At 36.0% G+C, this 15,149-nt stretch overlaps 1 protein-coding gene across 5 annotated transcripts in view; it reads left to right on the top strand.

Annotated features, from left to right (window-relative positions):
• LOC150103490 (pyruvate dehydrogenase phosphatase regulatory subunit, mitochondrial-like) overlaps nucleotides 1-15,149 on the top strand; it is a 184,204-nt gene that overhangs the window by 57,082 nt on the left and 111,973 nt on the right. For all 5 annotated transcript variants that reach the window (XM_090397506.1, XM_090397508.1, XM_090397509.1 and 2 more), the window contains exon 9: nucleotides 3,419-3,571. In XM_090397506.1, the coding sequence (XP_090253632.1) occupies nucleotides 3,419-3,571 (153 nt within the window). The remainder of the gene's footprint in view (nucleotides 1-3,418; nucleotides 3,572-15,149) is intronic.

Here is a 15,149-nt window from a genome sequence, read left to right on the forward strand (position 1 = left end):
ATACAGATCTTTGTTATATACCCATGATTTCTCAACTATTTGTCGTAAAGTGAAAATCTCATCCTGATAGCCTCTATTTGACCTGAATCCAGCTTCTCTGCCACAATCCTTTTCAACTGTTTCTCAAGTATGCGTGCATAAATCTTACCAGGAACACTCAGTAGAGAAATACCTCTGTAATTCTCGCATTCAATTTTATTTCCCTTTATATATATGGATACTATGAGAACACTACTCCAATCATCTAGAATTCATCCCTCTGTTTCAGGCCATCTGAACTATGCAATGAAGCAACTATAAGAACTTTATACCTCCATACTTGAGCATTTCTGGTTGAATATCATCTACTCCAGCTACCTTTCCACATTTCAGGCTTTTGATCACTTTTTCTACTTCAATTATGGATATGTATTCCTGATTGTATGCCCGGTCAGTGTTTTTTACCACTGTGCTATCACTGATTGTTTCATTTAGCAATTTTTCGAAAATTACTCCATACATCAAGGATATCATTCATGTCACCTTTATCATCTCTTATTCCTTTTACAGCACTCTTTCCTCCATTTCTGAGCTTCTTCAACAATCTACAGAATATCTTACCTTGATATTTATTTTCTATGTTCTTACTGAAGTCTTCCCATGACTTGTTTAGCTACTTTTATGTAGTGTTTAGCTTTCTTGCATTTGTCTCTGTATTCTCTAAGAGCACAAGCTGACTTATTTCCCAGGAACGAACTTTTGATATGCTTTCTTCTTTTCTTTCACTGCATCTTTAACTTCCTGTGTCCACCATTGAGTTCTGATTTTTCTATCCTTGCAGACAACCTCACAACATGTCTCTCTGGCTGAATCGATCAGGGTTTTCTTCAAGGTTTGCCACTAAATCTCCAAGTTTGGTTTAGCTTACCTTTTGCTGTTTGCCATGGTTCCCTGGCAAAAACAATGAGGGCCTTGTTTAACCAGGTGATGCCCCAGCCGGCATGAAATTATGTCATGTTGTACCATCATTTTATATTGTGGTTTAAGCAATAAAGTCAGCCCATCCTCGTTCGTTCACTATCCTTGTAGATACCTAACAGGGTGCATCATGAGAAGGTGAGGATTCGACATTAGGTCAGAAGCCCTGCTCGGTCCTCCGCATTCCTTTAAAGGCTATGTGGAGGTCTCCTCTCAGTTATACAGCTTTGACCCTTAAGCACCCCAGTATAATAATAATAATAATAAAAATAGGCAAAATAACTATAAAAATTAATACAAATACAGTATTTCTGCTGAAGAAGGAAAAATGTATTATTCAGACAATGCTATTAAAATTAAGAGAATAGTAAATTGATATACATGTATTGTTTGTAAATTTGAAATTCTTCTCAATAGCCTTTAATCACTTAGATATAAAACTAATAGTAATTATTTTAAAATTGGTAGCTGTTTTTTTAATTAAAGTCTGTTTTCAAACAGACGGTCTGTCATAATGCATCTATCACCTACACAGTGTACTCAAGTACAGTAATGCCCTGATTAACACTCAGGATGCGTTCTTAGAAGACAAAGTGCTAAACAAAACAGCTTTAAACGGAGTCATTTTAATTCATAGTAAATAGGGATAGGGGAACATGTGACCAAGAATAAACAAGTTTTACTTTTAAGTTATTTTTATATTAACTTGCAAAATATACATAACACATATATGTATGTACACAGAAATACATGTACAAAGTTTAATTTTGTGCTGTTGAAGGTTCTGGCTCTTCTGAAATTCTTGATTTTTCTAGTGATGAAGTCGTCTAGTGTCATTTATTGTTTTCTTCTCGCTGCTTCTCCAGTGATTCAAATGTTGTAGGGGGTTGCTTTTTTTTTTTTTAAATCTATCAAATCAACCTCTGCTCGCTGCAAAGTTTTTGCTCATATCCTCTCTTTGTTTTTGAATATGATTAAAAATGCTTCTGGTTTTTTCCATGATTATTGCCTGACTTAATGGCATGTTACATTTGGTTTCATCATCAATCCAAATGGAAAGACGTTTCTCCGTTTCCTCTAAAACATTGCTTCTGGATTGGGTTACCTTTGTTGCAGAAGACCTTGTGGTTGTTGAACACTTAATTTTGTCCTTGTTTTTTTAAAATCGTTCGTATAGTAGAAGTAGACAAATTAAAAGCAGCTCCAATGTCAACTTGATGGTCATCTTTTTCTAATTGCCGTAGCAACTGCATTTTAATGTCAAGCGAAATGCTTTTTCGTATCGATTTTGTTTTATCATCTTTACACCCACTCATTTTGAATAATTTAAAAAAATGGTAGTAATGATTAATTTTTAATGAACAAATAGAATTTTTGTTGATTTCCTTTGTCAATAATATCAATGATTACAGCACATAAATAATGTTTAATACAGCATTCCAGTTCGTATTGATAGCATGGACACTGTTTCACTGCCAGTGAACAACTACGCAATGTACGACATAGATTTAGGGTTTAGGTGAATTACAGTGCTGTGATGAATTGTCACCTTTCACTGATTGGTTTGGAAATAATTGTATTATATACGAATCAAGGGAAATACAGCAATAAATTGAATCAGTGTAAATTTTGTGCTTTTTTTTTTAGGCTTTTATTAGAGCCACGTTATATCAAATCATGGAATATTTAGCGCTTTTCTAGGATTCGGAAAACAACCGTGTTATACTGAATCAATGTTAAACTGGGTCTTACTGTATGTGTAGTAATAGTATTTAGAAAGTTACTACAGTGCAAAACATATCACTGATGGTCTTTTCTGATAGAGTGTTAAAAATAAAAATATTAAATGCGTTTTCAATGGTGTTTGCTTCTGTACTGCTAGGCTGCTGAAAGAAAGCCTGTTGTAAGTTCGATTCTAGTTGCCAACTACAGTAACTTTATCTAGGCATTTTTTTCAGCTGGTTCCCAAGTTAGATCTTTAGTACAGTAAGACTTCTCCTCCCGGAATCTCTGGTTTTTAATCCTGCAAAATGAAATCAACCATAGACCATATTAGTGCCTGAAATAGTGTATGGACTATGAGAGATGGCAACAGTTTGCTCTTCACTCCTTCTTTGATGCCTTTAGTAGATCATTGATGGTTTGGACTGGCTATCAGGGACGGTTATAAGTGGAGATTGATAGGCCATCAATCTTTCAGAAAGTTAGGCTAAATGGCTTTGCTTTTACTCCCTTTGGGTAAAAAAAAAAGTGTTAGCAAATTTTTATTCTTTGCCAAGAGTACTGACCTAATATGTTTAAGTCAGAACAAAAGTTTTTGGTAATATATGTATAGTGTGTATTCTTGAATTTGCATAATTGTTTATCTTTTATTTTTAATCATAAAACACCAAATTGTTTTTATTTTTCAAAAGATAATTGTTAAGCATTAAAGATTGTTTGATATAATTTTTATTTTCAGTTCTGCGTGATTATGATGGAGGAGTTTATTCTAGAGGTTATGAAGGAGGATTTCTAATTGGAGGATTTGAGCGAGAAGGAAAACCTCTTTTTCATGATGCTATTCCACAGAAGTTTGAATTTCAAAGACTTCATGTTGATTGGCCACATTTTAGTAGGTATTTTAATGCAGAATATCTGATGAATTATGAAATAAACATTATATTATATTATATTATAAATGCTATGATATAATATTATAAATGAAATAAATACATGCAGTCTGTCCATTAAAAACTGAAAACCTCAGCAGTCAGTCAACTTTATAGTTGGTCACCTCCAATTACAAAGAAATAGAGGGGGATACAAGTGATGGACAGCTAGCCTGCATTCATTTGCATATAGGCAGAGATTGACACAGCTAGTGTGAATGAATCAACTTGCTAATTAGACAGAAACCTAATGATGGACAGCAGGAATAAGTTAATGCTGTTTCCTAAAGCTATACATTAATACAGTATTTCGTTAATTTTAAGTTTATTTGAACGTTATGAAGTTTCAAAAATTAATTCTTTATCCATGAAGTAAATTATAATGGGAGGAATGCTGTAAGAGTGACAATGTTATGTAACTCTGTTAATGAAGGGATTGGGTATTATCATGGAAATGATTACTAGGAGAGAACAATTTTGACTTTGTGTTTGTCTGGTTTGAACCCATCAAACATATACAAAGATTTCTGCTTATATAAGGCACTAGAACAGAAATCTGCAAGTTATGTCATGCAGACTGCAGACAAGAGTATGCAAAAGAACATGCAAGTAGCTTATTATGTCTGTACATGAATGCTAGGAATATCAGAAACAAAAGGGTAGTTAGTTACCTTAGTCAAATTGTAGGCATTACTGAGACCTGGATATCAGAATCAGACATACTAACTGGTATCAAGTGTAAAACATGTAGGATTTTTAGAAAGGATAGACAGGATAGGAGAGGAGGGCGTACTGCTAATGATATCAGATAAATTGAATACAGTTAGAGTTGAGACCTGTGATTGTAATATTAGTAACAGTATTTCATGTGACAGTGAAGTTGAAGCCATCTGGTTTTAGGTGGAATCTAACAAGATCAATTACATAGTAGGATGTTGTTACAGACCTGGTGGATCAGTTGCTAGTGATGAAGAAATACATCACCAAATAGAGATGATGAGAATGAAAAGAAAAATCACAATGGGAAACTTTAATTATTCAAATATTAAGTGGGTAGCAGTATAATCTCATGAGAAGAATGAAACTGAATTTATTGAGCTGTTGTATGACAACTTCCTCAAACAGCATGTGACAGAAGGAACTCAAAGAGTGATAAATTTGATTATAGTGTCAGAGGATGTTTCAGTTAAAGATGTAACTATTATTCCTCTGGTTGGTGACAGTGATCATGTGTTCTCACTTGGGAAGTGGCTAAGTTTATGAATGTTCCATTCAGGAAAGGTTACATGCTGAACTACACAGCAGGAAATTATGACCAACTGAGTTCAGCTCAATGATACGATATCAATTGCAGAATGGGAAGAATATTGACAGTGCAACATCAGAATGTGTCCTTAATGTTTGAAGAATAAATAGGATAGGATAGGGTTGATATCAAATGGATGTGTAATCTTATCAAGCAAGAGATTCATAAGAAAAGAATGATATAAGGAATGCCATGTGTATAAGGATGATGTCCGTTATGAAAATTATAAGCAGCAGGCCAGAAGAGTCACAAGTGTTGTATGGAAAGGTAAGTCTGAGTATGAAAAGAAACTGGCTCTGCAAGCTAAAGATAACCCCAAAGAATTCTATTGATATGCTGCAAGTAAAAGAAAGAATGAATATGAAAGAATAACTCTACTGAATGCAGATGGTGTGAGAATGACACATGCAGTAGAGGTTGTTCAACTAATGAGTGCCCATTTTTCTAAAAAAAAAAAGCTATCATCCTGGTTTATGCAACATTGAGCTCACTGTTACCTCTTCACTGGATTAAGAAACTCAGGTGTATGGGGAGGAGGTATTAGAGCTGTTGCACAAATTGAAATGAGAATTCAGTAATAGGGACTAATGGGAAATCAGCATGGGTGCTAAAAGAGTGTTCAACTGAACTGACTATTCCTTTAACCATGCTATATAATTTAAGTCTCAGAATAGAGAAGATTCCACAGGAGTGGAAAGAGCATATGGTAATCCCATTGCACAAAGGTGGTGCAAATACCAATGAATCCAACTCTTGTCATGATCAGTATCTATGAGTGGTGATGAAGATTTTTGAAAAAGTTAGGGCTTACATTCAGAAATGGGTTGATACAGAATTTCTCCTTTTAATGAACATCATGAGTTTAGTAAGGGAAGATCATTTTAACAATTTGCACACATTCTATAATAATGTTACCATTGAACTAGATAAGGGGAATGGATGCGCCATGATACTTTTGGATTTTACTAAGGCTTTTGACAGAATACAGCATTAAGAGACTGTTGCATAAATTGGAGAATATGGGTTTGGATTATTAAATATTAGTGTGGATAAGAGGATGGCTGGCTGACTGATATTAAAAAAGTTATACGGGGGATGTGAGTCTTCAAGATTTAAGGTAACCAGTTGTGTACCACAAGAATCAGTCCTTGGTTCATTGTTATTTAATCTGTACATTAATAACATTGGCAATAACACTGATAATGCAAAGAATTTAGAATAATCAGGAATGCAGGATGTTACAGTACTTGCAGAATGATTTGAATAGGCTGGAATTATAGGCATGGGAAAATGGATGCCAGTAAATGTAAAGTTATGCATTTTGGCTTGATTAGATATCCAATGTCATATTATATTGGTGGGATTATACTAGAAGAAACTGATCAGGCTAAGAATTTGGGAGTATTAGTAGACATGAAGTTGTAGTGTAAGGGCTGTGTAGCAAAGATTATAAATGCAATTCAAAAGATAATTGCAATGCTGAAATGAACTTTGACATGTAGCCCCTGCACTTCAACTTCATTTTGCCTCTTTACAAGGCCTTGATAAGACCTCACTTAGACTATTGTGTGCAAGTCTGGTCTCCTGGTTTCCATTGTGATTCTGATACAGCGGAGAGAGTGCAAAGGAGAGTGTTTAAAATTATATCAGGATTGTGGAATACTAGTTAGGAAGACAGATTGAGAATTTATAGACTGCAGACACTATCAAACAGGAGAAAGAGGGGTGATATGATTGAGACTTACAAACTTCTGAAAGGGTTATACAGGATTTCAGTTGATGGAATTTTCCATGTATGGAGGGTTGGGAAAGGACAAGAAGGCATCCTTGAAGGCAAGAATGAATGCCACTAAGAAGGGATATCTATATTATTCTCTCATAGAGTGGTTGCATGATTGGAATGGATTGCCAATGAATGTTGTGTGTGTGCATGTGCAAGCAGTGTGAATGAATTCAAGAACAAGTATGATAGATTGTGCATGTAGTATGTGGCCTCCGTCAATGAGTCTCTGATTCACTGGAGGTTTCTTTTAATAATAATAATAATAATAAAATAAGTTAACATCTCCAATTTTAATTTATTTTATTATTATTATTATTAAAAGAAATCTCCAGTGAATCAGAAACTCATTGAGGAAGGCCACATACTACATGCACAAACTATCATACTTGTTCTTGAATTGGAGATGTTAATGTTAGCTCTTTGCTTTATACAGATGATGTTATACTTCTGAATAAATCCGCTACAAGTCTGCAAGACTCCCTGACTAAATTGAATAACTTTTGTAATAGATATGGTATGAAGGTCAGCAATACAAAGACAACGAAAATAGGCAGAATCATTGAAAATGTCAACTGAGTTGTGAATGGAGAACCTGTGAAACAAGTAAAACATATCAGCTACTTAGGCACAATTTTTAGTGAAGATGGTAAATTAAATATGGAAATAGACAACAGAATCAACAAAGCTGGTATGGTAGGAAGTCAATTGAATAAATTCATATGGAATAAAAGAGAAATTAGTTGGAATGCTAAATTATCTGTACAAAACAGTATTTAAACCAGTTTTAACTTATGGATCTGAGAGCTGGGTCAGAAGTAAAACACTTGACCAGAGACTGCAGATATGAGAATTCTGGGAAAGATTAGGGGCATGAGCAGATGGCATCAATGGCGATATCATATTAAAAATGAGGATATTAGGAAAGAATTTGACATTGTCAGCATCCAGGAATGTGTTAGCAGAGCTAATCTCAGGTGGTATGGTCACTTAAACAGAATGGGAGAGAGCAAAGATTAGCAAAACAAGTGTTCTCTGCCAGGTTAGAGGAAAAAGACCCAGAGGACGACCAAGATATAGGTGGATTGCACACATTCACCAAATCAGTCTTGACAAGTAACAGACTGATTTGGTGGAAAATTGTAGATAGAAAGTTAGTAAAGATGTAAATTTTTCATGTAGTACTATCATATCCTGTATACACCCCCCCCCTTTGAGGGTACATGGCAGGAATTTGATGATAAAATAAGTTTTTTCAAACACAAAATGATCTTTTACCTTAGTAAAATATGGTTGTCAAAAGTGTTCATGCTGTTGCAGGCTGCTTTCTCAACTTTTCCTGTTTATCCCCCCCCTCCATTTTACTATAGCTAAAGTAAAATTTAGCCAACAAAAAGATTTTATTTCTTTTATCCATGTCTTTACAATCTATTTACAACATGAATATGATTTAATTTCTGTCAGTGTAAATAGCAAATAGAGATGAATTTAATTTTTCAAAATTCATATAATAAAATACTAATATTCAGATATTTTCAAATAATATTCAAAAAATATCATTCCCGCATCCGAAAGATGATTTGCAAGCCTATACAGATATCCCTTGATTAATGTGATTAATTAATCCCTTGATGTTGCTGCATATATCAGTCGCTAATTGGAATTCTATTGATTGCAGGCTGCCAAATAATCAACATATCTTTCATTTCAACCATTATAACACTTCAGTTACTTGTGCATTGCATACTTGCAGATGTAGATGCAACTTTACCTTGCTTGCAATACTCATTGGCTTTGGATAAAATAGTCTGTATTGTAGACTCGTTAAAACCTAATTCACTTGCAATCTTACTTTTACTTTCATCACATTTAAATCTTTTAATTATATCAAGTTTTGTATCTAAGGTAATTGCATTCCTCCTTTTTTTTACTTATGATCTGTTTGTGGGATTGCTCTCATTCTTCAACATGATTAATGGGCTGTAAAATTTAAGAAGAACGTAATTAGTAAATACAGCAGAACAATTGGAACTTGTAAAACACCCACTCTTAATGCTGGCAGTGAAGTAACTAGCTGATTCTCAGGCTCTGGGAGTGCAGCTACGTGGGAGGAATGATGTCATCATGCTCACGACTTTCTTTCTCTTGGGCAGGAAACACTCCTCGAGGCTTGCATGTTTTTGCATTGTAAATTTAAAGGCGCATTAACTAAAACTCTTGCCACGTGTATAATGGGATTGTCACAATTAATTTTGCTGTGTTAATCAAAATCCTGCTTTAAGCATGGGATACCTGTAGTACATTTTGTGTTGTGGGTAAGCTAAAGATTTTTTTTCTATTTTTATCAGTTCTATTTTTATTTTTCTGTACTTTTTCAAGCTGGTTCAGTCCTCCAATAAGCGGAGCAGTCGTCTCAGGCTGGGCGATGAAATTCATTTCCCACATACAAGACTTAAACCCACTGTCTGGCTATGTTATGTAGATTATGTGTTCTCCATTTGGTCATATGGCCTGAATACATTCAACATTTTCTTAATACATCTTAAACAGTCAGTATCCCAAGATTCAGTTTATCTTAGAAAAGAAAAACAATAACAACAACAGTCTCTTATTCCTAAACACTCTGATTATGTGCCAGCCCGATAGATCCCTGGCATTTTCTGTTTACAGAAAACCCATGCATGCTGGTAGATACATTTGCCAGCAGTCACTCCCCCCCCTCCCAATGATGTGGGATTATAAAAACCCTATATAATAGGACAAAATTATGCACTGTATATTTTTTAAGGAAATTAATGTATTGGTTAATAAATAAACTTATTTACTTATTATTCTATATTTCGGCAAAATCAAATCGGCATCATTAGGAAAAAATACATTTGTATTAGACACATGCACACAGGTACACTTCAGTAACAAAGATGAAGAAACTGGAGAGATACAGGAAACCTAGAGTCCTACAATTATGCCACCTATTAGTTCATTTGGGAGTTCTTGGTCATTGGGCTGACTATCTGTGGATAAGGGGTTTGATACAACCATATTTGTTTAGGTTGGGGGTAGTTGGTAAAAGCTACAGCTGATGTCAGGAAAAGTCTCTCGAACTTGAATTTACTTCAGTGAAGTAAGGTGGCTTTTTACCAACTGATTCTGTGCTGGGTATCTAGGACATGGTCTACTAATCCTAAACAACCACAGCGGTGAAATCAGATGTAATCTTGGTGCACTGTTATACAGATGTTGGCTGTCTTGCCTGTTTGTTAATAATAAGAAAGGTTCCAGCTGCAGGGTATCTGGTAAACCCTAGGTAAATCCAGAGGTTGTAGCTGGTTTTTGGGGAAGTGAATAAGGGCTGTTAACTTTTTGTAAGGGCTACTAGCTTTTTGTGCAGTTTATAAGTGGTCACAAGATTGTTCTTTTTTAATATCTTGGCTACCTTTTCTGAGACGTCACAAATATAGGGGATGGTGATAGATTTGCTGTAATCTATGTTTGGGAGGTGGATCTCTGTATTTTGAGGGAGTTTAGCCATTGGCCAAAAATGTGTTTTATATGTGGGTGAGCTCTGAGTTGAGTGCACTGTTATCTGAGCAAATTAATTTTGCCCTGTGGACTAAGATTTTTATAGTCCCAAATTGTTGTGGGTGTGTTTGTGGGAGGGTGATGTGACTGTTGGTGGATGTATGTACTACCTGTGTGTATGGGGATTTTTCTGTAGACTGTGAAGATCAGGGATTCATACAAGGAATTTTAACACCACGTGCACACACACACACACACACACACACACCATCTCCCCCCACATACTTCTGGACTATGTAAAAAAATGAATAAATAAAAATAAGAATAGGTATCCACTGAGTACTGAACAAACAAGGATAAGCTGGCAGTTTGGGGCTTAGCCAACCAAATTGTACTCTCTTTTGGTTAAACCACAAATAATATGATGGTGCAATATGATGAGATTTCATGTTGGCTGGGGCTGAACAAGGCCTCTGCTATTTTCATGAGGAAACTAGGGCAAGCAGTGAAAAGTCAGTTATTGGAACAGACCGAAGATACATCTAGAAGAACAACAACAAACCCAACATCAGAAGAACTGAAATAGCAACTATCACTATAAGGAGTATTAATGGAAAGGAAATTGAGATTGCAGAACTGGAAAAGTACCATGTGGATGTAACTGGCATCATTGAAACAAAGAAGACAAAAACAGGGTGAGATCTTATTAAATAATAGGTATAGGATGTTATATTTGGGCAATTTATTTATTTTGTATGGAGTTCTCCCTTTCTTCCCCCATCCCTTAGGACAGGTTGAGCCTTCCTAATTAAGTATGCATTTTATGACTGTAGATCCATGTGCCTATTCATGGGCTGGTTTGCCTGTTCTGAGGGACGAAAAACCTGAGTTTCCAGGTCAAAAAAACCTCCTACTCTGTATGAGACCAGCTAACTCACCTTTAGTCAAAAGAGACCAGATAAAGGTTCCTCACATCATGGACAGGAATCGATCTCAGGTGTTTATGAACAAAGAGCTTTGTCTATACCAACTAAGCCACGAAGGCACTATTTGGGCAATAATAATGAAGGAAAGGAAGGAGTAGCGATAGCATTCAACACCAAACATGAAGATAAATTTATTGATTAAGGCAGTTTCAAGTAGAGTTATGTGGGCAAACTTCAAAATGGAGAAATGGACAATGAAAATTACTTGTGCTTATGATCCCACAGAAGGTTCTTCCAAGGAAGAAGTAGAGAAATTTTTTAAGTCACTAGAATAGGCAGCTGACAGAGAAAATTGAAAAGTGGTACTTAATGGGGATTTATACAGCAAAGTAGAAAGTGAATCCTGCTAGGCACATAGAAATTTTTTGGGGAGAATTTGAAGAAAATGGCAAGACTAATATTAATGGTTAGTATTTGCTGAATTTCTGCTCACAACATGCATGCTCTGGCTAATGCATTAGCCATTAGTAACATGTTCCAACATAAACTTGCACAAGTTCACGTGGAGAGAAGACACAAGAAATAAAAGCCTCATTAACTATGTTATTGTTAATAGTGATAGCTTCATGCTGGTTCAGAATAAAAGAGTATTCAGAGGATTGGAAATTGGAAGTGACATCACTAGTTTTAGGTAGGATAAAACTGAATATCACATTGTAAAGAACAATATGTAAAAAAGTTTTGAAAAGAATTAAAGTTGAGCAGCTTTTACAGGTATACTGTAGGCTCAACTATACAAAGATTGTTGAAGAAAGAAACAATTCAAAAACGAGAATCAAACCTTGAGTCTCAATGACAGACTTTGAAGAAAACATTGATTGATTCAATTAGGGGGATATTTGGTGAAGTTATCTGCAAGGATAGAAAAATAAGAATGCCATGGTGGACAAAAGAAGTTAAAGAAGCAGTCATGGAAAAGAAAAAAAAAGCATAAAAGTTCCAAGCAAATAAGTTGGTAGATGTCCTAAAAAGAATACAGAGAACAATGTAAGAGAGCTAACCTATGTATGAAAGTAGCTAAGTTGCTAAACATAGAAAAGAAAAAAAAAAAGCATACCGAAAGTTCCAAGCAAATAAGTTGGTAGATGTCCTAAAATAATACAGAGAACAATGTAAGAGAGCTAACCTATGTTGAAAGTAGCTAAGCAAAAGTCTTGGGAAGAATATAGAAGGTAAGCATTTTTGGAAATTATGGAGACAACTACCGTGTTTGAATAAAAACTTTAGTTTACTATTACTAAAATTTTACAATTCGACGTTTCGACCTTTATGTTAAGGTCATCTTCTGGAGCGTACAAATATACACAGGAAACAAGCTATACCACAATCATACTGGTTCATTAAAGATACTGACTAACCGCTACCACAATTGTTGGCCTGACCTCTGGTGGGAAAAAAAAAAAAAAAAAAAAAAAAAAAAAAAAAATTATACATCAGCGCTAAAGTCCTATTATTTGTGTTGTCTACTATATACATATATTAACATTATATTAACATCATTCCAGCCAGTTGGAGTGGAATGGTTTCTAATAATAGCAGATTGGCTAGAGTCCTGACTTGTGTTGAATCTTTCAAATTAGGTTGGCTGAATGTGTGCCATCCAGATCCTTGGAATTTTCATACCATCTTTGTTGTTGATATTTGGGTGGTTTATCAGGATTTCGCAGGATTCTTTAAATTTTCTTTCGTACCATGTTTTTGTACGGTGTAAGGAGCAGGTGCTTTTCCAGTTGATTTGGTGTAAGGTGTTGAGTGCGTGGTCTGAGAGGCCTGCTTCACCATAGGTTATATTTAATGTGTCTAATGTGTTCTTTTTTGCGTATAGGGATTGTCCGTCCTGTTTCACCAATGTACGGTAAGTTACAGGTGCAGCGGATGCAATAGACTCCAGGATGTGCTAATGGGAGGAGAGGGTCCTTAGAGGAGCTGAATATAGTTTTAAGTTTAGTGGGTGGTTTAAAGGTGGCATTAAGGTTATAATGTTGTAGGATTCTGTTGATTTTTTCTGATAACCCTTTAATGTATGGGATGGCTATGGTTTTACTGTAGTCTAGATTCGTTTTTGTTGTGGTTTTATAGAGTATTTTATTGACAGTATTTTTGTTATAGCCATTGTTTATGAATGTGTCACTAATGATTTTTAGTTCTTGTTTCAGGGCCTGCTGGTTAGAGCAAATAGTTGTGGCTCTGTTTTTAAGGGTGTTTATGACTCCATATTTTTGTGCTGGGTGGTGATATGAATTCGCATGTATGTATTGGCCCGTGTGTGTAGGTTTTCGGTAGACCGTGAAGGATAGATTGCCCGAAGGAAGACGTGTAACTAGTGTGTCTAGGAACGGGAGCGAATTTTGGTTTTCGATTTCGATGGTAAATTGTATGCGTTCGTGTTGTTTGTTTAGGTGGCTGAGGAATGTGTTTAGCGTTTGTCGACCGTGCGGCCAGATCGCGAACACGTCGTCAACGTATCTGAGCCAGATTGTCGGTCGAAGCGTGGCGGAATCAAGAGCCCTTTGCTCAAAGGTTTCCATGTAGAAGTTCGCGATTGGGGGGGATAATGGTGAGCCCATGGCCGTACCTTCCTTTTGTAGGTAGAATTTGTTTTGCCACACGAAGTAACCGGACTTTAGTACGTGGGCAAAGAGGGCCGTAATGTCGGGCGGAAATTTGTTTTGTAGTAGGAGAATTGTGTCATTGATGGGGACATTAGTGAAAAGGGCAGAAACGTCAAAACTGACTAATAAGTCGTCTTTGTTGAGTGTTATGTTTTTGATTATGTTTATAAAGTGTTGTGTGTTTTTTACGTAGGAGGGGGAATGACCTACCAACTCCTTGAGTGTTGCCGCTAATTTCTTGGCTAGGTGGTAATTGGGACTGTCTATTCCTTCCACTATTGGTCGAAGGGGGACATTTTGTTTGTGTATTTTCGGAACCCCATATATTCTGGGGGGGCGGGCGTAGTGGGGTTTGAGTTTTTTAACTGTGTCTGGTGGCCAAGAAGTGACGGACTTTAATAGTTTTTCTGTTTTGTCCTTTATCCTCTTTGTTGGGTTATAATTCACCATTTTATATGTGTTGTTATCGGCTACTAGTTGGTTCATTTGCAGTATGTATGTTGACCTGTCAAGGACAACAGTGGCACTGCCTTTATCAGCTTTCGTTATTATTATGTTTTGTTTGGCTTTTAACGATTTGATTGCTGCTAATTCTGTTTTAGTCAGGTTATTCTGTATAGTTTTCTTGGTATTTAGGACATTACTGGTTTCTAGTCGTATTTTGTCTGCTATGTTGTTAGGTAGGGATCTGATGCCTCTTTCAATGTGGTAGATAAAATCTAATTTGTTTACCTTTTTAGGCGCTATTGCGTAGTTCAGTCCTTTATTCAGCAGCGTGAGTTTGCCGTTGTTCAGGGTGTGGCTTGATAAGTTGATCACATGGTTCTTGCTTGTCGGTGGTTGGTCGCTCCTTGTCTCCCTTGTTTGTTGTTCATTGTTGTTTCTCGGGGAGGAAGTCCTCTGATTGGCCGCCATATTTTGCCGTTGTTTCAACCAGTGGAATTTTTTCTCGAGTTTTTCTTTGTTCTTTTCCAGGGTATGCTTGGCCGAATTGTCAGTAATTCTTTCAAGTGTTTGTAGAATGTCTTGGTTGACATAGTTGGATAGTTCTAATTGTAATTCAGAAACTAGATTTTGTGTTGTAGCTAGGTTTCGGCGGGCTGTTTGGATCTGTTCCCTAAGCATTGCTTTTTCTGTGCTGTCATAGATACGAAGTGCCTTAGCGGACGTAAATTTCTTTTTTAGCCTGATGCAGATCGGAATGAGGTTATTGTCTCTGCATCTCTTTAAAAAGGCCAGCCGATTGATCAGAAGAGAAATACGAATCTTTAGCTTACCATAGCGATTGCAGCGCTTGTGGGTATCATTTCCATGGATGATCTGAATCCTTTCTTT

Source organism: Typopeltis vanoorti, chromosome 9 (genome assembly GCF_054136105.1).
Source record: "Typopeltis vanoorti isolate ZY-2024b chromosome 9, IOZ_Tvanoo_1.0, whole genome shotgun sequence".
Taxonomy (NCBI): Eukaryota; Metazoa; Arthropoda; class Arachnida; order Uropygi; family Thelyphonidae; genus Typopeltis; species Typopeltis vanoorti.